This window comes from Echeneis naucrates, chromosome 22 (genome assembly GCF_900963305.1).
Source record: "Echeneis naucrates chromosome 22, fEcheNa1.1, whole genome shotgun sequence".
Lineage (NCBI taxonomy): Eukaryota > Metazoa > Chordata > Actinopteri > Carangiformes > Echeneidae > Echeneis > Echeneis naucrates.
In genome coordinates this window covers 4,264,528-4,287,218 of record NC_042532.1, presented here as the reverse complement: position 1 = coordinate 4,287,218, position 22,691 = coordinate 4,264,528, and the positions used below count along the sequence as shown (strand labels likewise).

Genomic DNA, 22,691 nt, shown 5'->3' with positions numbered 1-22,691 from the left:
AAGCAATGGCAAAAGTGAAGTGTGTGGCTTCTTCCATGAGCTTTATAATTGAAACAAGCAACTAGAAGTTTTTATATCACCCTCACAGACCCATGTGTTGACTAGGTGGAAGTCCGATCTCAGGGATTCATTATCATAAGATTAGTGTAACCATGGCGACCTGATGCACATCAGTGTATGACATCATAACTGACACAATCACTCCCATTTACGCAAGTGGAAAGACAATTCAGACTATTCTTCAGGGCTTTTATTAAGCCTCCCTGTACCAGCTCCTAACTATGACTTTTAAATAAGCATTGCATGTGATTCTGTTTGCAGATGATAACAATTAAAAAACAGATCTTAGATTCTATAAACAGCACAGAGGAAAGTGATAATACAGCACGTTCAAATGCAAATGCTGTTTAGTGGATTTACACAAGAACAAAACAAAAATGAGATTTGTGGTATCACGTAAACAAGATATTACATCTTTTTGCTGCACATGCTGAACATGAACAGTCAAATCTGGGTCACACTGAAAGCAAAAATCCACCCGAGGAGAGAATCCCCATCTTTTTCCCAGTGATCTGGACAGCTGGATTAAGATGCACAGACATAGGCAAGCTCCTTCAAAAGCACCAGAGAGAGAGAGAGAAAGGACCACTTTATGAAGTGATCAAGCAGCATTTTCTGGAACAGCCTCATTGATAATGAATTAAAGTCTGAATGTGAGGACATGCCAGCGATATTCAGGGTGTTTTGGGTGTTTTTTTTTTTTTTTTTTTTGGGATGCATGAGAATGTCTTTTGGTTCACTGCGGTGTAAGTAAAGATGTGGGTGTAGAAGCATAATGAAACATTCTGAAAGTCCACAAAATCAGCCATCAGCCAACTCCAGATTGTCAAAGGTGTAGACCTGCAATTTAGCTCAATTTCAGCATTTTGAGAGCTGCTGAATTAATTATCATCTTGAGCATTAACTGTGTAACTATATTCAGCTGTGGCATTTGCCCTTGAAACTGTGGTTGTCAAGCAACCAAGACAGCGTCAGAGTCGACTATATAACCTCTCTAAAACGACAATAAATCTTTTCTTATTCTACTTTCTGTCCAGATGAAACAATCGAGACACTGGTTTAGTGTAGCTAAAGTGCAGCTTCATATTTGAATCCCGTACAGAGTAAAAGTGCATGTCCACGTGGTATTTGATTATAAAGCAGGTCTTGTTCTCATATTAATGCTATTATAGTATCAAAATGCTTGCTCCAAAGATAAAATGAACACAGCCTGGAGTTGGACTGAGCCATCATTTTCTTATATTTTGTGGGTGATGTGATGTTTTTTATAATCAGCAAATAATCCGCAGTGAACAGTCAGCCTGTCAGAAAAGATTCTTTAATGGACATAAATGAATAGTAAGAGACTGTCAAAAGAACAAAATGAACAGACAAACAACAACAACAACAACAACAACAAAAAACTACACAAATGAGAAAGCAAATAAATGTATTTGTTAAGTTGCTTATGGTCCATTTTTGGTTGATTTTGGTTGACAGGCTCCTTAACCCATTCTGAGAAAAGCGGGGACTGGGCTTACCTTAAATGATGTATCTCTTCCACTGAGGATAAATTCTCCATCTTAAACTGTTTCACAAATCCCCTGTATTGACTGCAAAATTGCTGAACACAAACACTAAACATTGGCATGTCACAAAACTCATGTAACCCCGTCAGAAATCTCTGTGGACCACCCTGCAGTCTGATCACACCTGCTGTTTTCCTCAGCTGGGTCCGGAGGGGACATCAACGCTTACAAGTCACAACAAGCTGTAATGATTTATTGATGGATTGATTGAAACATAACAGTCAAATATACGCCCAAAATAGCAAGACAAAAGCAAATATAACAAGATTTGAAAAGAAGGAAAAAAGGAAAACAAAGCAGAGCATGGAAATAGAACTGTTCAACATATATTCACAACAGTGAATATATCGATAAAGGAGTGAGAAGATGTAAAAAATGTATTAAATCCCTTTGTTTCTTAAAGGGTTGGGACTATATTTATATATAATCCCATTTATATGTACTATACACCGAAGTAATATACTATGTGCACTATCAGATTAACTCTATACAGTAATACGCCCTGTTTGAATTTTATATGTCTCAAATATATATGAACATTTAATTATTGACCCCAAACCTGACAAGGAAATCAATCAATCCAGCAAAAAAAGAGGGAGAAAAGAACCGAAATGGCAAACAAGTGATGACCAAACTAAAGTGATCCGTCACAACATCCAGCACTCAGGTGTGGCACGACTGCTGTCCAAGGTGCTGATACTGGGTCCATGGGGGCTGAGGGAGCTATCCTTGGTGCTAACTATCAGACCCCCTGACAGATATTATGCCTGCTGCTAACAAGTAAAATCCTCTCTTGTGGGGAACTTTGCAGTTCAAAAGACAAATTAGTCAGACAAGCATGACTTTTTCGCTCACATTTTCTTTTGTACGCTTCCTGTTAATATGCATATGTTGGAGACGGTGTAGAGCGAGAGAGCGAGAGAGAGAGAGAGGAAAGGCAGGAGAGAGATGCTGGACTTGAATATAGGCGGCCACTACCATGGAGCCTAGATATTTTCTTTTCATCGATGTTGTTATTAGTTTAGCTGGTGCCAAAGTAGTGACAAAACTTCAGACCACCTTGCATCTCTTCTCACAGAATCATTTTGTCTTTTTCAGCACCTACAATAATACTTTTCAAGCATTTTAATACATAACAACATTAACGGCAGCATAGTGGTAAGTGTTGTTGCCCCACAATAAGAAGGTTGCGGGTTTGCTTCCCGGGCCTGGGATCTTTCTGTGTGGAGTTTGCATGTTCTCCCTGTGCCTGTGTGGGTTCCCTACGGGTGCTCCGGTTTCCTCCCACCGTCCAAAGACATCATGTTTGGGTTAACTGGTGACTCTAAACTGTCTGTAGGTCTGAGTGTGAGTGTGAGTGGTTGTTGGTCTCTGTCTGTCTCTGTGTGTTGGTCCTTTGATGGACTGGTGACCAGTCAATCAGTGGTTGAAGATGAATGAACGTGAATGTGAATGTTTCTGCTGACCCGCTGACATTGCCTCACTCACCACTATCAGGCCACCAACTCCACATATGGAAAAGATCCATCAAATAATAATAAGTTAATAATTGTTGGTCGCATTTTGTTTATCTGAGATAGTGACATGATCACAGATGCACCCATTGTACATTAATGATTAAAAGTCAATATCTTTTTTAACAAATGGAAACTCTGATGAGGAGCTGCAGGCAGCGTATCCTTCTCACACTCTGCCACACACTTTAACACTGAGGGGTCCCTTAGCGCGGATCATTTGTTACAAATGGCAAAAATGTAATACTGTGAAATGATGGAAACACTTCATGAGATCACCTTTTGTTATTTATTCATTCCCTTTTATAAACCAGCTAAACGGGCACTGTGCTGACGCAAGCTGGGGAGTTGTGAAGCAGTGTGTGTTGCTTTGTGAGTCATCCTGTCTCCCACTGTGCTTGGGTTGGGAGGTCAAAAGAACAGCAAAAGGGTGTTGTGACAGCTAATAATATGTGAGTTGGTGCTTGTTTTGGTGGAGGTGGCCTGTGTCTTTCTGGATATGTGTGTGTGTGTGTCAATGTGCAAGTGTATTGTGGAGCGTGCTGCTTAAAAAATTAACAATCATCCAGCAGAAAGCAATAAACACTATTAAAATGTGCACTTTATGAGCCCAGGCTGCGGTTGTTAATTTGATTATACATCTAATAATAATTATGGTAAATGGGCTGCATTTATATAAAGCTTTTATAGTCTTATCAGTGAGTCAAAGCACTTTCCCCTTTCCACTGTCGCCCATTAATTCATACAGTACCATACTTCCATCACTTTGTCTGCTATGGACACATTCTCACACACGGATGATGCATCAAGGGCAGTTTGGATTTTATTATCTTGCCTGAGGACACCACGCACAGTAAAGGTGCAAACCAAAAAGAGCATGACTTACTTTATCACCTGAGCCAAAGCTGTTCACTTTACATAATACAAGTGTGCTAGAATTTTGATTTGATTATAAGTTCTTTCAAATAATTTGTATTTATTATTATTTCATTGAGGAAAATGTGCAGGTCTGGTTCTGGTTAAAACCAGAATAACCTTATGTTTGGGTTTATTTGCAACCGCCCCCCCCCCCAAAAAAAAAAAAACAACAACAACAACAACAACAAAACAAAACTCTATCTTGCTGAACCACAACCAAACTGAAGATTTGCAAAGTTTGCAGCAAGTTAGCCAATGCAGTGGAGCATCTGCACAGAGCTTTTCTGTAATGTATGACTCTAAATGAATGCCAATGTTAACTAAAGGTGTGAATAACAGAATTTGCTATCGTAACCATTTTCCTACTGTGACTGAGAAAACAATACTGAGGTCATAAAACATATCTGATTAACAAAACAATACATTTTTGCCTTGCTGTGACGATTGATACAAGATTTGGGTTTAGCCTTGAATTTTTTTAACACTAATTCAGAAGTGGGAAATCCTAAATGGATTAGGTGTGAAAAAATTTGTTGTTAATTAAGAGAGCAGACAAACCAAAAAGGGCAGAAGCCATACAGCAACTATTTTCCCATGTGCACATTTTTCAGAATGAGACTTGCTTTTGCTGGTTGAATTACAAACAGAGTTTGGTTTGAAAGCAAAGAGACACACATTGAAATGTTCGCAGCTATCATCGTTCAGGGGACGCATCAAATTTTGCCTGCAGGGTCAAAACATCTATCAAACTCACGGTGATGGCTTTGATTAATCTCAAATGCTGCTCTCCACTTAGAAATGTGCCCCTGTAATCTCTTTACTTCATAAGCTGCCAAATCTCATACCCCAAAAGAAACTGAGCCCACTCACTGTAAGCATAATTTAGGTGATAACGCTGTGTCTGAGCGCTCAATGGCAGAGTAGCTTGGTCACACACCATATGGGAACACTGAACCCTGAGTAGTACATCCTGCAAGTCTCTCCCCCACCCTCCCATATTTCCTGTCCTGCTTCAATTTCCCTATTGAATAAAGGTATAGAAAATAACATACCTTAAAAAAAAACTTGAGTGTCTAGGACATAAATTACGTATATGGCTCGGAAATAATTAATGGCAAATGGAAAGAAAGAGTATGCAAGATAGGGTTAAGAGTGAAAGTACAGTGAAGTGGGAGAAGAAAAGAGATGTTCACGTCTACAGTGGCAGTTGAGAGTGCTGAGTGGGTGCGGTGGTGCTGGTAGAGGAGGAGGAGGAGGGGGAGGAGGGGGAGGAGTGGAGAGCTGGATTGGAGCTGGAGCTGGAGCTTCTGGTCTCAGCCTCCTTCTCAGAATTATCCCTCAGTGACGCAAGCTCCTCCACACACATCCTGACAGCTGCTGCCTGCCTGGTTACAACGCTCCTCAGGCCTGTCCAATGACATTCATGCTCATTTCCCCCTTTGTGCGTGGTTCTTCCCTGCTGGGTTCATCAAAAGGGCTCCATTTATGCTCATCAGTACATGTTCACCCTTTTCTTTTTGCTTCATCTAATCCCTGCTGTAGAGGGACCAGTGCAGCATATACACTGGGCCTTTTGCAAAACAAGGGTATGGTGTGAAAGAAAACAAGCTATTATACCAACCCCACTCATCTTAGTGATTGTTCTTCCTGTGCACTGACATATATACATTAGAATACGTCAGTTGCTGGATAGATAGTTATAGGGCCCTTATAGAGTTCAGACGTACCACTTCCTGTTTTAAAAAGGTTCTATTAGCATTAGAGTGCAGCAATCGTAGTAATGACATTACTCCCTTTCCATGAGTCACTCAGCAAAACATCTGAAATTCTGGATGACAAGGACAATGAAAATGGATGAAGAAAAGCAGAATGACAATAACAATTTGCAAAAATCTAAACCTGATTTCAGCCATCACAGCGTCTTAGTGGTTAGCCCCACAATAAGAAGGTTGCGGGTTTGGTTCCCGGCTTCAGGCCTTTCTGTGTGGAGTTTTCATGTTCTCCCTGTCCATGCTTGGGTTTCCTTCAGGTACTCCGGTTTCCTCCCACCATCCAAAGACATCATGTTTGGGTTAACTGGCGACTCTAAATTGTCCATAGGTCTGAGTGTGAGTGGTTGTTTACCCCCCCCCCCATGCCTATCTCACTCTCTCTTTCTCTCTTTCTCTCTCTCCCACTCTCAACCCAACCAGTCGATGCAGATGGCCGCCCCCCCTGAGCCTGGTTCTGCCTGAGGTTTCTGCCTCTTAAAGGAAGTTTTTCCTTACCACTCATCGGGGGATCTGTTGGGTCTCTTTAAATAAATTTATAAAGAGTTTGGTCTAGACCTGCTCTATATGTAAAGTGCCTTGATGCAACTTTGTTATGATTTGGCGCTATACAAATAAATCTGATTTGATTTGATTTGTTGGTCTCTGTCTGTCTCTGTGTGTTGGCCTTGTGATGGGTTAGGGTTAGGGACAGGTCAGGGTGTATCTTTACATTTTGGTATTTGTAGTATTTTCTCTTTCCTAGTTTACAGCAAATGATACAAAAGACATGTAGGTATGAAACAAATATATGGAATACTGAAGGAACCAAATGACGCCTACTTTCTGTTGAATACAATATTGATTTATTTTAAGAGCAATACAGCTATTTATATTAATTGATCTTTTATATTGTCATCCATCCATCCATCTTCTACCACTTTTCAGTTTTCCAGGGGGTGCTGGAGCCAAACCCAGCACTTTTATAATGCCAATGTATGAAAATCACAAAGGCAGACTTAATTAACTTGTTTGGCTTTAAAGGTGTTTGTATGAAAAGTGAAAGCGGTGATTATTTGCTTCATGCTCACGCATTCTCTGTGTACCCTTTGAACACACACTTTTCAATATGGAGCAAGCTAAAATCTCACCACTATTTCACTATGAATACACAAAAGGCTATTAAGTTACTGCCTACTGAGGATCTGAAGGGGACTTCCAAAGGGTTGCCAGCAGTATTAGACACATTCATCTGCCTGTGAGAGACAGTGGGACATTCCACAGTGTCTTTATCCATACAGCACTTTGGTGAAAATTGAGTTGCTTCATGGTAATGATAAAGAAAGACTACTAATGTAGTTGATCTCTTTCTGTGAAACTATTTAATTATTTAGTTTAGAGCTAAATTCAACCTAATTCAGTTGAAGAGAAATTAGATTAAGACTGAAAAAGTGATTGAAACCAAAAATAGCTTCAGAATTGACAAAGTCTGCTTTGAGGTTCTGTTAGCTATCAGAAGGAAAATTATGACATGACCACATCCGCCACAATTGGACTTGACAATCCAATCTTGGTCAGGAATTCTTACCAGAGAATCATTTACTCTCATGGCAACAGCTAATGTTCTATCCCCGAAGAACAAGAAGCATGGTCTGGAAGAACCATGTTTTCTAATACAATTGAGGCAAACAAAGTAGGACATGAATAGTATCAAAAAGCAACTACTTCAGTGTGAGACTATTCAAAAAATATAGCTGGGCGGGAAAAAAACAGCTTCTTTCTCCTTCTATTTTCTATTCCCATCTTGAAAATGTTTCGTGCTGAACTGTTTACAGTCTCCACAACTTCTACATTTACCAGGATAACATTAAACCAGCCAGGGAAGATAATCTCTGCTTCATCATTACAGCAATCAACCATTTTAATGTCCAAAATGACTTTAAGTGGTTTTGTTGAAATAATCAGATATGCGTACTTGTTTAGAAAATTCAGTCCCCTTCAAATGCTGAATATTCTCAGGTCACTTAAAACCTACACCGAATAACTCTCATGAAATTATGTCGAGAAAAATTGCGAAAAATGTGTAAGTGAGAAAGAACAATTGCAGTTGGGAATAAGCAGGACCTTGTTGGTGGTGGTGGTGATTATGATTCACTGTGAACAGAATAATTCAAAATTCCTAACAGACAGTTGCGCTCCACGGTCAGATCGTGGTTCTAAACATAGTGATTCGGTTCCCAAAGCAAAAATATCTCTATGTCCCATACCCAAAAATTGTGTGTGTGTGTGTGTGTTTATAAATTCCTTCTCAGATATCCCAGAAAAGGCACACAGTGTGTCATCCCTCCTCAGTCCTCTCTTACTTCAAAGAGGCTAGTGGTTACTTTGGAACTCATTGAGATAATGTAACAGAGCCACACCTTCTGCATGCTCATATTGGATGTCCAGCGCTGTTCAGCCTTTGAACACTGACAAATCTCCAGACTCCATTCTATTATCACAGCAACTGAATTAAAACTAAATATAAACAGATTAACTTTACATCAGCGCATGGAGTAGTATACAATACAGAGGTTTTTGACTGTTTAGCTTTAGCTGAACTTGCAGAATTCTGACTTATTCTTGATGCAGTGGGGAAAAAAAGGCATAACTATATTTTTATGTTCACTTCAAATTCACAGTGCGCAGGTCTGATATATGTCTACTGACATATGACCTGCGTTGCTGTGAAAGCGACGGTGAATTTCCTGTTTTGCCGCACTGCGCCTTTAAGGGACTTCGGAAGTCGTTACTAAACCGGATGTTAAAGATGCTCAATGTGACTTACTCTAGTTGACGCTGTTGTGTGTGTTTGTTTGTGATTTTTTTTTAATTATCTGTGTACGAGTAGAACTTTTGAGTCTCCAAAATGTTTCTTACCACGGCAAACTGTGAGTATTTTTTTTTACCATTGTGCGCAAGAAGTGCCCACTCAGGTCTGTGTGAAACGTAGCTAAATAAACACACCTGTTAGCCTCCACAGCATCTGTGTTGCTAACGCTGCGAAGTTAGCTACACACATGTTCTGTAGCTCCCTGTGTCTCTGTCAGCACCGATAACTGCAGTCAACCTACTGACTATTTAGTTGTTGGGTATCGATATTTCTGTAGCGTTTTGTTGTTATTATTATTATTATTATTCTGCTGTTGTGTTTGTAGCGGTTAGCTTGAGCTAGCTAACCAGTTCGCTAGCTACTCACAATGATTACGTTGCTCATCTTTCGTCTTGTTATTCTGCCTAATTCTCAACCGTGTACGTTTTCTTTCCATATCCCAGTGGCCAAGGCCAAATCAAAGTAAGTTAAAGTTGGTATGTATATTTATATGCTGTATTTAGAGCTTACACACCACGCAGTGTTGCAGTTCTCTCACCTTGAGCTCTGTCCTCCATCAGGACCATCCTGGTGCAGATGATGAGCGCCGCAGGGACAGGCTACTTCTTCAACACCAAGAGGAACCGACTCAGAGAAAAACTGGTGCTGCGGAAACACGATCCAATAGGTACGTTAGCACTTACCAGCTATTATTACTATTGTGCTGGATCTGTATGATCTGCAAACAGACAGGCTTGCAGATCAGACAAGTAGGTTACTCCTGAAGTCATGGATTATGGAGTTTACATAGGTTTTAGAATTCATAGTCTTGTTATTTGTATTGTTATTGTGTTGTTAGTTACACTTTTGGTTGAATGGACATTAGGGATTTGTTGTTAAAAATGCTTTAAGCTCAATCAATTTTCCTTGAATAAGCAATTGCATTCATTATCATTATTGCTGTTACTTCTGTCTCTTGTGTGTGTTGTGCTTGTGTGCTGTTAGCCTTTTTTCTTTTTTTTCCTGCACACTTTCTTAAATAATGCATGAAATAATTAACCAGGAAGACCAGGCTAAATTTCAACTTGCTTTATTTAAAATTTTATTTCGGCCACATTAACACCTGTGCAGATCAGGTTAGTTTAGAATTTACTAGCAACATTTTGAAACTGTAACACTGATTGTATGTATTGGCAGAAAAGTACTCAATCATTTTGTTGTTCAGGAACCAAATTTGATATTCATTCTATGACTATTATTCACACTATATCTAAATGATAAAATGCCATTTTGTAATATCAGTACATCAGTATTTTACAGTACAGTGATATCTACAGTACATGGGTGTGTTTGTTCTAAACTTCCAGGACAAATACTGTATTAAGTTGTAATTCTGTCAATGTTTGAAAATTATGTCAAAGGTTATGTGATCTTTTGAACTAACATGCCAGATGTAATCATTTGAGTAAATAACAGTTCAAGTAAATTTCCCACCAAAAGGGACTAGGACAGATCATAACATTTCAAATCATCTTTTTGCGTATCTTTGTATTGTTCCTATATAAAGCTTTCTAAATTTTCAATTTAAACTGTGTGACAAACCTTTTAAATCTAACTTTTCCTTTTGCAGTGAACAAGCATGTTCTCTTCTTTGAGAAGAGGAAGATCAGATCAATTTAACAATACTCAAAAAAGTATGGACCATATAAATCTGCAAGGTTTAAACGAGAACTATCTATTGTCATGGATTACACAAAGTGTTTGTCAGTCAGCGTTTCTGATTGGCTGGATGATGTATGGTCAGAGGATTTCTTTCTTGATCTGTCAGAAGGCCTCTGCTCTCACCACTGCTCCAGTCCAGCAGGGTCCAAACGCCGGCTGTCCATCACCACCACTTTTTTAAATAATACTCATTTGTGCTTATGTCATCATACTTAAAGGTTGTTCAGCACATCTACACAGTATGACTGATTATGTTTCAATCAGTTAAGTGTACTTGAACCGTTGAAACCGTGACATATCATTTATTTGGAGTAATTCAACAAACTGTGTGAAATATGTGGCTTAGAACTGAGGGGCCAGATGGCAATGTCTCGTCAGTTATTACATTGCTGTAAACTGTTAAGATTAAAAAAAGTTTGTTCAGAAATATAAATAAATGTGTTGTCAGAAGCTGTGTCATCACTTAGGCTCTAATTTATATGAGCTATATTCACAGTCACATTAACGCCATGTTCACTTTTACATTAGTCCTAGTCCTAATTACCCTGGTTCTCAGTTTTGTAATATGCTACTCAGAAGCAGCTTGATTCAGATGGCAGTGTTCTCAATAAGATCCATTCCGGAGTTGTCCATTTGAACTGATGTGCTGTTCTGAGAATAGTTCAGCTGGTAGGTGCTTCTTGAAGGGGAAAGACGTCTGTGTTCCGACAACCTTCACACTCACTCCAGCCACATGATTTGCTCTGCAGGCCATCTCCTCCAGAGGCATTGTAGAATAATGAGCCATGTAAAATGCCAGTGCTCCAATAAAGCTGTCTCCAGCCCCCTGAGAGGACACAGTATCAAAACAATACTTTATTAAATTTCACCTGTGTGGCAAGCAGGGTTAGCTCAGTATAATCAGAAAGACTGGCTAGCACAGCATACTAAGTGCATTAAAGAGAGAGTGATTCCATGTGGAAAATCTTATTAAAATGAAACTTTCTACATTTTGGAGACAAAAGCAGGATCGTAAAATCTGACATTCACCATAGCCGATAGGACTCATTTTGAAATTCCATACACTGTAAAACAGTAGGGGGTGCTGTGGCATTTTTCAGCTGTTTCTTCAGGTCTTCTGTTGTCTAAACACTCAACTAGTAGGAATGAGTTACAGAATTTTTGAGCCTTGCGAAAATGTGCTTCCCTCAGCTCTTTCAGGAGAACATCTGTATGATGGGCGTTAATCATTTAAACACAAAGATGTCAAGATGCAGGCAGAATCATAAATTATGTGTGAAAAAGACGTGAAGCATCTTTAAAATGGTTCGATAATTTGACAGCCTGCTTAAATATATTTGAAAAGCCAAATGTTTAAAGCTGACAAAGCTGCAAAAAAGGTAAAGATGAATAAAAATAACATGGTGCCATGATATAGAGTGTTACATTTGTTAATGAATTAATTGATGTCTTTTCTTAAAACTACTTTCTTCAAACATCCAACATCAGCAAAAAAAAAAAAAAAAAAAAGGTGCGAAGGGAGGGGGGTGGGGGATCAGCTGAACAGCACATGCCGGCTTTAATCACCCATTGCCTCACCATTACTGCCAAGAGCTCCGGTTTTGGCTATCCTATGAACAGAGAAATCATCCTTTATCCCTCCCAAGCTATTGATAGGGATGGAATGTGCTGTCTACACCTTGGGGGGTTGGGGAGTTAGGGGGGCTCTGCTGAGACAGGACACCAAGGGAACCATGAGATGGAATGGGGGGGTGTTCACTGATGGGAAAGGCACAATGGTATGTGACGACGTGTTCATGTTTAACCACAAATGGCCCCCCAACACTGGTTCACACAAGCTTGCTCCATTACTCATCACTTCAGCTCTCAAAAGAGTTCATTACACTCTCTCTTCTGAGCACCTCTGTAAAGCCCACTCCCCCCACCAACCTCCTCACCCTCCAACCTCAAACTCACCCTTTTGTTAGAGTGAAGGTTGTCAGCTGTGAAGGGTGATTCAGTAGCATCAGGCAAAGTGCCAAAAAAGCCTAGCCCTAATCCCCGTCAGGAAGAGAGGGCCCTGTCCTGTTACAAACAGGGCCAAACAAGGGGCATGACAGACGCACAGACAACGCACCTAAACTGATGTCATTGAGAACATCTTTGTTCAGCCAGATGATAGATACACCCCACCCTACGTCGTCCAAGACAGTGCACGCCAATGGGGTGACTTGTGGACTGGAGAGATGCTGGAAAGAGTGAGATCAGAGCTGAAACATTTCACAGGCCTGGTGGATTTCCATGTTTAAAGCCATGGGGTGTTTATGTCTCCTGTCTGGTAGTTGGGCTGAGCTACAATACAGCCAGTATTTGGAAATAAAGCTTTGGTGAGGCAGTCCCACTGGTTTGAATCTGGCCTGGATTCCGGTTCACATGTTCCAGTTGAGACCCAAAACAGCCAAAACAGGTTTCTGAAAGTCAATACCAGTAATTATGGCTAAATTTCAATAGTCAATATTTCATTAGGTTTCTGACCGTCAAAATGATTTAATGTTATCATAGCGGTAAACATTAACTCCCAAGGTTCAAATTGTATTGTTTTCACAGGAAAAAAAATACACAAATGCTCTGAACAGGCGAGTCACCAGTTAAACTCTCAGCCTGCCAGACTCCTGCTCCATCCCATTACCCTCCTCTGTCCAATTTCCTGTCACTACTCACTGACCTCACATGTAATAAAGACATTAAATGATCCCAAAAATAACTAATCATCACATATTAGGCTTGAAGGTTTTCCCATGATTACAATTTTTTATCTCTGCATTTCTCACCAGGATCTGGAGCTAATCCATCATTTATTCCCATTTGTTAGATTATGTGATAAAGTCAAGCAATAATTCCACTTCAGACTATATTAAACTAATAGCGCAAATACTCAAAAACAACACAAAGAAGAAAAAGAAAAACAACCATACAAATACACCATAACAGAGGTCTGATTGTGTATTTTACCTCAACAGACCTGCACTCAAATTCAATCACTTAATCTAAAAAACAAAGTTAAGGATATTATATTATTATGTACCTCATACTGTAGAAAGTGAGATTCCCATATTGTTCAATTTCAAGTTGTTGTATTTGTTGTAAAATATTAAATATGAAAGGTCTCAGTCCACAGAGAAATCCTCAGAGCCTGTATTCAGAAACTGAACCTTAAAAGCCATCATCCCATCAAGATTCTGGAACTTTGTGATGTCACAACACTGCTGAGACCGACACAAAATGAAGCTTCTGCTAAAGCTCCAGTTAGTGGCGAGGAGAGTTGGTTTGCACCGCAAATCTCTCCTTTTAAGGATAGCAAGACTGGAACATACCCTGGAATCTCTTAAGTGGACTTTTACATGAAAACTGCAACTTTAGCAAAAAAAATTCAGCAGAATAAAACACTGTCGACCAAATTTTGTTCCAGTTATTTTTTTTTTGTAATAGCAGCAATTTACAGCTGGACTATATCTACTAAGTCTTGTGGTAGCAAGGATATATTGAGTTTGTGTCTGTATTCTGGTAATCATGACACACAAATAAACAGCATGCTAATAATCCTGAATTCCCAGTAAATGGGCCTGGTGGAAATACCAGGATCTCATTTTCTAATTTTCAGTAGAACAGTATTCATCAGCATCACATCTCTGGTACATTAGGTCCAGTGCAAATGCTAATGCTTTCATCAGCCTCGTAACTTTAATGGAAAGAAAAAGACTCTCTTTTCACATCCTGTATCACCCTTGGTCAGCCAGTCCACATTCAAATCAGAAGGCAACTCGCAAACTAACAATGCAAAACTTCACTTTCTCTTTCTTACTGACAACATCTCCTTCCTTGAGACTGGCATGTGATGCTACAGGATCTAGTAAATGAAGCTCAATGATGCTGACAAGCGCTACCCCCTTCAGCTCTGCTGCCACTGCCCTCGACACAGTTTGGTGAAGGTTAGATCTTCCGGGCTGTCAATCAACTGACACAAGCACTTGCCGCGGATGAGCCGTGATGCTCTTGCTGGTCAGATCTGTCCGCCACGTCTTGACCTCCTTGCCATTCCTCTGCCTGTTTTCTGCTGGTGCTCAGGCTGAAGTTAGAAATTAGGATGGCAGATGTGTCTGTGGAAGCTCACCAAATGAACAGAGTGTGGTTTCAAAAGTTCTCCACAGATGGTGTGACACTGAAATAGAAGCTCCTGATCGGCGAGCAAATGAATATTTTCTGAGTTTTGTGTGAATAAAAAGTAAAAAGGGAAACCCAGCACAGTGCAGGCACGTTTTTTCAGTGAAATTAACTGCCATAATGCTTACAGTCGCTTGCCTGTTGAACTAAAACTGTCAAATAAAAGTCCTCAACTGGACTTGAATAAGCTATTTATATCTAACTCTGTTTGATATGTGGACGAGATCAACAACATTTACACCCAGTGTGGTTTTAAAAAACCTAAATCTGAACCAGAAGCTCCACTCAGTGACGTGGCATTCAGCTGACCTACATTTACAACTTTTTTTGTTTCTATAAAATATACTGTTCTTAATCCTTTGGTCTTGGTATTGTATTTAATGTGTTTTAATGTAAATATTTTAATGCATTTGGGACTTATTAAAGTATAATACCCCACAATGTGTAAAAGAAGCTTAATGTAAAATAACACGTTCAAGTTTATATTTTGCAGGAAAGCTTTCCATTTGCCGTTTGGAACACTTTTGTAAGTGGCAGGCTTTCACTTACAAAACTCCGGGAAGTGACCTTTTTTATTAGTTCTGACAGCAGAATGAATGCTGTGTGTGTATTTGGAATAAATAGAAGAAGAGCTAAATACTTAACACATGAAGCAACAAATGCCATGGCTGTACAGAGAAACAAAGGAGCGCATACAGAAACTCAGAAGTCCATCAATGGAGAATCCAAGGACAAAGACAACAGTAGCGCCCACACTCTTTGATTGACAATTGATCTTTATAAAGTGCCACAGTGATAAGCGCTTAGTACAAAACATAGACACGAAAAAATCCTATAGGAAATACAGATCTCAGAGAGAGTGCTTACTTTCATATTACTGAGCCTGCTGCAGCCACTGGATCATTTAAAGTGTGACTGCATTTCTCAGCAAGAGGCCTCCTGCATGTCCCCTTCTGGTATGACAGATGGAGCTATGTGCAGTTAGCTCCTAAAGCGTCCAGCTTTTGTCAATGAAAGGCACCCTGGGGAGAGCAAAGACCAACTGAGTGGCAGTGATGCGTCGCAGTGGCTTCCTTGTTCCGGAAACTTCCCGTAAGAGTCACAAACAGGAGGGCCAGAGATGGCTCCTCTGTTGTAACGTGGTGAGGAGGATCCTATTAAGACGATTCAGATCAACAGCACATTTTAATTGGACCAATTAGAGCGCTAACATCTTTGATCCATCTAATGTGCTTTGTCTTCATCTATCTTCACTGTTTGGTGCACAACATTGATCGGCATGACTGCACACCAGCAGAGGATGTTTCTGAATCCAGGTTGCTGAACGGCAGCTGGCGAAGCATGTGCAGCCCATTATAACCGGTGAGGTGGCAGCTTTCTCATTGTGTCATGCTGACCCACAGTTTGCAGGGTTGAGGAATGCAGTGCTCAGGGGGTATTCCCTTTCCTTAGGAATCATGCAATTGGTCCTTACCCGTCTTCAGTCATAGGAGAAGACTGGGAATAATTTGACTGTACAGCTGTAATGTCTGGTTTAGACAGAACTGTCTACCTTTCTCCCTACACAGTGGACCTCCCGGAGCAGTGGAAACCAAGGCCACCCAAGTCCTGCTGGGGCTAAAAGGCTCTGAGTGTGTGTGTGTGTGTGTGTGTGTGTGTGTGTGTATTGTAGCCTCATCTAAATGTCCACACATAACAGCAGAGGCTCTGATCTCAGCAAGGGAAGCCTGCACTCAATTTAAGACAAAAGAGAGACAAACAGATACAGCAGGAAGAATGGGAGAGACCCACAGTAGATAAGTGGATTTGCTTTGTTATTCATCCAGATTCATGACCCCAACTCAGCCCACAATTGCTTGTGCTGTGTAAAATGTGTTATTCAGGCAGCTGCAGGAAGAGCAGATGATGAAGTAGTTAGAGTCAGAAAGAAGCTAAGTGATTTAACTTTCATGTTGGCAATTCATCAACCAAACATCGTAAATATTCCATCTGGGATAAGTAAAGAAATGCATCCAAACAGAAACATAAATAAGATGGATCAAGTTTGATTAATAGCTCATCGTGCCACCACCCTACTGAACAGTTTCTAAAATAGCAAGACAACACCAGTGACCCATTGTGTTAATATCAAAGGCTTATCTGAATATAGAGCTTCAATTCACAGTCCCGTACCAGTAAAAAACAGAAAGTAGCAGCGAGACAAATCCTGTTGCTGACAACATCGGAGCCAACCTTTTAAAAAGACATCTGTCACCACTGCTACACAGAGAGAGAGAAACAACACAAGCAAAGCAGAAATAACAGAAGAGGTTCGGTAATTATAACTAAAAAGCCTGAGTTACAAGAACAGCTTCAGAGACCAGAATAAAGATCCTGATAACAACCTGTTGGTTTTTTTTTCTCTCCAGTAAAAAAAAAAAGAAAAGGACTTACTGGAATAGGGATTATGATGTCCAAGAGAGTTAAACACTCCTGAATTTATGGGCCCATCAAAGAACAGGAGGGGTGGGGTGAGAGCGGGTGTGTGTGTCTAAGCAGGGGGACATGCAACAGGCCCGACCACAGCTTTCTGCTGACTGATGCAGGCCCAAGAGGTGAGTCATGGGAGGGGAAGGGGGAGAATAGGGCTGGTGGGCAAGTTCTCCTGGGGGCTACTGGGAAGCGAGAAAAGTGAAGACAGTGAATGAGTGAAGTTATGTCTGTCAGCTTTGAAACCTGGGGGCACCAAAGAGGTCACACACCATTTAAGAAAGCGAGCCCTTTGTTACTGAAAGGCCAAAGTGAACTGGGATAACAAGTAGATGTTATTTAGTTCACTTGTAGTTTCCCAGGAGTGTGTCTGTCTTTTTCCTCTGTGATACTCACACTTAACACTTGTTGTTTTATCCTCACTTTCACAATACCTGATGTGGATTTCATGTAAAGCTAAACCACACACTCGTAATTGCCTCACTCCAGATTTTACTATACTGCATGATGGCCAGCTTTTGGAAATTGTGGCACAATAAACGTCCCGAGGGGAAGTTTTCAGAAAAAAAAATCCATTACAAAAGCTATCAAAAAGCTCTAATCAAACCTGGGTGACTAATACCTCTGCGGGATGACGCACTGAGATGGTAGAACACAGACCCCACAAAAACCTCAGAGACAGGATATGCAAACATTGAGCTGAGGCTCCTGTGACGAAAACAAGCCACAGAGGCCCGGTGTGAAATGACGCTGAAGTGTCGCTGGGCTCATTGAAAGATTAAAATCAAGAAAGGAAACAGCCAGAGGTCACCACATCCCCAAGTGTTCTTAAAGCTTTCCACTTTAGACAAAGCCTAACCCTACCAGTACTATGATGAATGGGCAGAAAAAAGGTTATGTACAGGGTTTTGTAGTGGAACAGCTGTGACAGTGGAATTGGAAAATTGCTGTAAAAATTTCTTTAAAGGTCCCATATTTTTCATGTTTAATGTGTTTTATTATATATATATACATATATATATATAATTGTGGTTTTAAAAACCAAAACCATCTCAGTGTAGTTTAATATCTGCTACTTCGGGCTTCTCTCTGTAGCTTAGTAACAGCAGGTCATGGAGCCTGAGCCTCTCCTCTGTTTTCTGAGTGCTTTATACAAATATATCAGATTTCAGAAAAAGAAAGAAGCCAAATCCTGCAAGGATGGATACAAAATCTGAACAGGCTGAGTTCAGGGCATGACTTATACTGCTGGCTGTTTTTCTGTGACATCACAACGTTACAGAAGTCCTGACAGCTGGTTTTAAGGCTGGGTGTCGGATTACAGACTGTGAGGCCTTTAAAACCTCACTAGATCAATTTAAAGTGATTTATAATCAGAAAAACATGGAAAACTCATACTATGGAATTTGGGAGTGTAGAATTTTCTCCCAGTATCTATACTGGGGGATAGTGCAGCATAGTTGACAAACCAATTGCGAAAAATGAATTGCTGTATAAACTATCACTTTTAGAATGCAATGCAGGCCAAAGTATTAAAAGGGATGTCAATTCAAGTAAAATTTCTCATAACTGTATCTGTATTTTATAGACTAAACAATGAATCTAATAGATAGCAGTGAAGAAATTAATTGATATTGAAAAATTTCTAAAAAAAAAAAATAAAAAAAAAAAAACATCTGGCAAAAAACTAAAGAAACAACAGCCCCCCGCCTTTCAGAGAATAAAAAAGATATTTTCTACGATACATTTACATCATGTGGGACATGCTTACCGTGGTGTCCACTGCTGTGACCGCAGCAGTTGGAATATGTTTTGGAGTAAACTCCTGTGCCTTGAGCACCACACAACCTTGAGATCCCAAAGTGATGATGACCGACCCACAGCCTCGCTTTAGCAGCTCCTGACTGGCCTGATATGCTTCCTCCACATTCGCTACAGAGGAACCAGTCAGCAGCTCAGCCTGTATGGAGACAGTAAACAGTGCAGGGGTAAGACACTGGGAACATAATGTACAATCACATAGACACACACTCTCTATTTAAACATTTATCTCATTTAGCATAAAATGATAATGGCACACTATTTCTTTTGACTATTTTCTTCTAAACCAGGGTTTTTTTTTCTTTTCTCGGTCAGGGAGCCATGTTAATCAGAGGTTAGAATTAAAATTAAAGATAGAGCAAAACCAACACTGGTGTGGGATAATGGGTGGATAAATAAAGAACTGCATTACGGGAATTCCCAAGGCAAAAACCAAGTACTGAGGACTGTGTGAAAATGCAACATCTGAAAGCAATGCTTTCAGTTTTTGTATTTTTTAGAATCAAAACTAATAATTTGTTGAGCACAGTCCAGAAGGACCATTTATTGTCTAATGATCCATAATTAGTGGCCTATTACAAGTCTATCGTTTACTATTTTGTCGTCGCAGTTCTGGCATGAGTCAGTACCTCCTGACCGTGGTCAGACAGACACATAAAACACATTAAGCCTGGATGTGTGAGCAGTCTGTGGGCCAAACATTTTCAAAGAGTAGATCCTCTGACTATGTTGCTTCATCTGGCTCCAAAATGACTAAACAGTGACCAGGCAGGCCGCTACAGCTGATGTTTAAGGAAACTCACAACCGCAGCAGTTGTCTCCAGAACAACCTCATTAAGAGCCACACAATGTTACAATCTGCAGTTGCAAGGCCACCGCACTGTGTCTGTGTTTTTAATGATGAGGAGGGATCACAAAGAAAAATATTTTTTGCAGGATCGAATGCTGTTTTTATAATTATGTTTAAATATTTTTACTATGCATGTCTATTCCTGACAGTCTTTGCGTGCCTTCCATTATCAATGGTTTATTATTTATAAATATGTAAATGTACATATACATGTTATTTTTGTATCCAACCTGTTTAACCAAACTGCTGCATTTTAAGTCGGAGAGCTCACATGATATTACATTAGACCAAGTTTCAGTTTTAACCACAAAGTATGAATAACGCTGAATTTGTTTGATGTAGAATTAATGCAACTAGTGTAAACAAGCATTTCTCCTTATTTTAACAACATTTCTCTGGTGAGCAGTTTCACAGCTTAACACCTTTCCAATAACTTCACCACCACTGCCTTGAATATTAAACAGGGCAGAGAAGGGAAAAAAGCAAAGAGCAGCCTCGTTTATTTCCTCTTGATCATTGTGAAAATGTGACAGCATAGTGTGTGTCTGTTAGAATGGTGTAAATTGTGATTTAATGCTATATGCTTTTTGTCATTACATTATTAATGTGGCTCTCTTTAAGTTGATTGCTTTCAGCTTAATAAAATGAATATCTCAGTGTTGCTGTCTGCAGAACATACAAAGTAACTGGGACAATTAAATATAATGGAATAAATCTAGCGTTTATTGTGATAAATAAAAAGAAAAAGAAAAACTGATTCTAAATCATTCCAGAATCTGTATTTGTTTATATCGTTGTGTTGTGTAACTTCTATGACAATAAGTTCCGACATGAAAGCATCATTTGATAACAGCTGTTTCATATTAAAATTCACTGATTATTAAAATTCTGTCATGTACATTTTTATTGTATATACAACATATATCCAGGTTTTGTGTCATGGGAATGCAATATAAAGCTTACTATTGAGACAAAATAATTGTTAAAAAAAATTGTTATTTAATAAATTAAATGCATTATTTTTTATATCATTCATATTTTTCACTCTGCCCCTTCCAAGGGCTTATACTCCCACATATAGATAGATCATAGACACAACCGGCACACACTTCGATATACATTTCAGCCTCTGGTAATGTGATAAATTCATATAAATATTTTTATCACCGCATTGCATTGTTAAAAGTAACACATTAAAAAAAAAAAAAGCCCAGGTTATTTTAAGGGACTGTAAGGGGGCAAGCAGACATCAAACTGATTTCTCTTCTAATTAACTACAACCTATAAACTATATTGTGAATTCTAAATGATCCTGCTTTAAAAATAACACCCGACAACGTATTTCTTGTTGCTGCCATCCTGCCCCTCTCTTAGTCTGTGAGCCCCCTTCAGACTTGCATGCAAAAATGTGGGCCTGCTTTGGCACGTGAGGTCCTTAGGTGGACATCAAAGATAATTCCACTCACTGCAGAGCACGGCAGCGTAGCATGTGGGCTGAGGATCAAAGAATGCCTGCACTTTGTCATCCTTAAGCCCCCCGCCCCCAGCACCCTCCTTTTACCCCTCAGCCTGAGCAAGGTACCATGAGACCACACACAAACAGACACTCATACACACACCTGTACACAGTATGTGCCAGCTGTAACTGCGCATGAGAGGGTCAAGACCCGGCTGACACCACTGCTGCGTTACTGATCTGTCAAAGTGAACAATGACCTTGGACAGTTCAAAAATAAACCGCAGAGTGTATCTGTGCTTTAAGAGCCCGCAGCCACCCTTGTGCTGTCGGATGCCAGCAGAGAAAAAGAGCTGTTTTGTTAGTCATCAGCTTCACACCAGGGCAAGGAATCAATCTACCTCCCTCAGTGTACAAAAATATGAGGAAGTTGAATTATGTGTCTCTTGCTGTCAGTGTATGTGTGGATATAACACACACACACACACACACACACCTACACTTGCCTAAAATCATACTGCGATTATTTTTATTTATTTTTTTTTTACAGATTGATATAAATTGTGATTTTACGGAAGTTTATTATCTCTGGAAAAGCATAAAGATCTGCCTTTGCGTTCTCGTGTGTGGAGAGTATTATTTGTATTCAGGGGCATCTCTGTAGGACCACAAAGGAGACGTTTTTTTTCTTCCCAAGAAAGACTACAGCCCCTGCAATTTCAATATTGCTTTGGGCCATATTGGGATTTTGATAATATTTTGATAATCATTTAGCTTCAATATGCAACATAAGGCTGTTGACATGGTGTAATGAGAATGTATATGTGTAGGCGTTTGGCTGAAGGGTGAAAATAATACGTTTTACAGACTTATATTTTTGACAGGGAGTTTTTATTTTTGCTTTGCACAGTGCTTAGATCTGACGGTTCTTTTCTCTTGTCACTGACAGAAAGTCTAACTATTGTTGCTCGAGATGAGTCATTTTATTTTGTATTGTTACTTCGACAGGCTTTTTGTTTGGTTTCTGCATTACTATGACTTAACTTTCTGTACTGTACTGTACTTGTGCGTATGTCTTTACCAATTAAAAAAAAAAAAAAAAAAGTATTAAATTCTGGATTTAGTAGAAAAAAATAAGTTTTATTTCTCCTTAGTGACGTCAATCATTGTTAAATCATTTCCAGAATACACAGAGCAATGGATACATAATCAAAATATTATTTAACAGATTTTCTGGCAGATACCTCAGATACTGTCAAACATTCAGGATTTTAGTGGAAGAAACTCAACCTTTCTTGTCAGCATAATAGAAAATGTTTTGTTAATTGGGATGCTACATTTTATAGTTTTTGTAGACTTTAGCATCTATAAAGATGACTTGCATTGACTTCAAATGAGGAATTTGCCTGCAGATATTTTACTCAACTCACAGTATAAAAAGTTAGATGTGACAAAATCAGCAGATTTTCCAGTATTCCTTATGGCTACAATTTGGCCTCGACCACAACAACATG

At 39.6% G+C, this 22,691-nt stretch overlaps 2 protein-coding genes across 6 annotated transcripts in view; one reads left to right on the top strand and one right to left on the bottom strand.

Moving 5' to 3' along the window:
- The first annotated feature begins 8,610 nt into the window (after window positions 1-8,610).
- mrpl33 (mitochondrial ribosomal protein L33) lies at window positions 8,611-11,772 on the top strand. The gene is made up of 4 exons (XM_029493436.1): window positions 8,611-8,738; window positions 9,124-9,142; window positions 9,241-9,347; window positions 10,290-11,772. The coding sequence occupies exons 1-4, from the start codon at window positions 8,717-8,719 to the stop codon at window positions 10,337-10,339; spliced, it is 198 nt and encodes a 65-aa protein (XP_029349296.1). The 5' UTR covers window positions 8,611-8,716; the 3' UTR covers window positions 10,340-11,772.
- rbks (ribokinase) overlaps window positions 9,740-22,691 on the bottom strand; it is a 34,122-nt gene continuing 21,170 nt past the window's right edge. For 4 of the 5 annotated variants that reach the window (XM_029493432.1, XM_029493431.1, XM_029493435.1 and 1 more), the window contains 2 exons: window positions 18,822-19,010; window positions 9,740-11,207 (listed from right to left, as the gene is read on the bottom strand). In XM_029493432.1, the coding sequence (XP_029349292.1) occupies window positions 10,986-11,207; window positions 18,822-19,010 (411 nt within the window). In that variant the 3' untranslated portion in view covers window positions 9,740-10,985. Of the gene's footprint in view, window positions 11,208-12,348; window positions 12,610-18,821; window positions 19,011-22,691 lie in introns of those variants that run through there. The other variant, XM_029493434.1, reaches the window with a different exon arrangement.

Bases quoted from the DNA above. Each gene is read 5' to 3' on its own strand.
- mrpl33 (XM_029493436.1), top strand. From the start codon at position 8,717: ATGTTTCTTACCACGGCAAACT. The intron at 9,348-10,289 runs GTACGTTAGCAC...TTCCTTTTGCAG, and splicing joins GCGGAAACACGATCCAATAG to TGAACAAGCATGTTCTCTTC.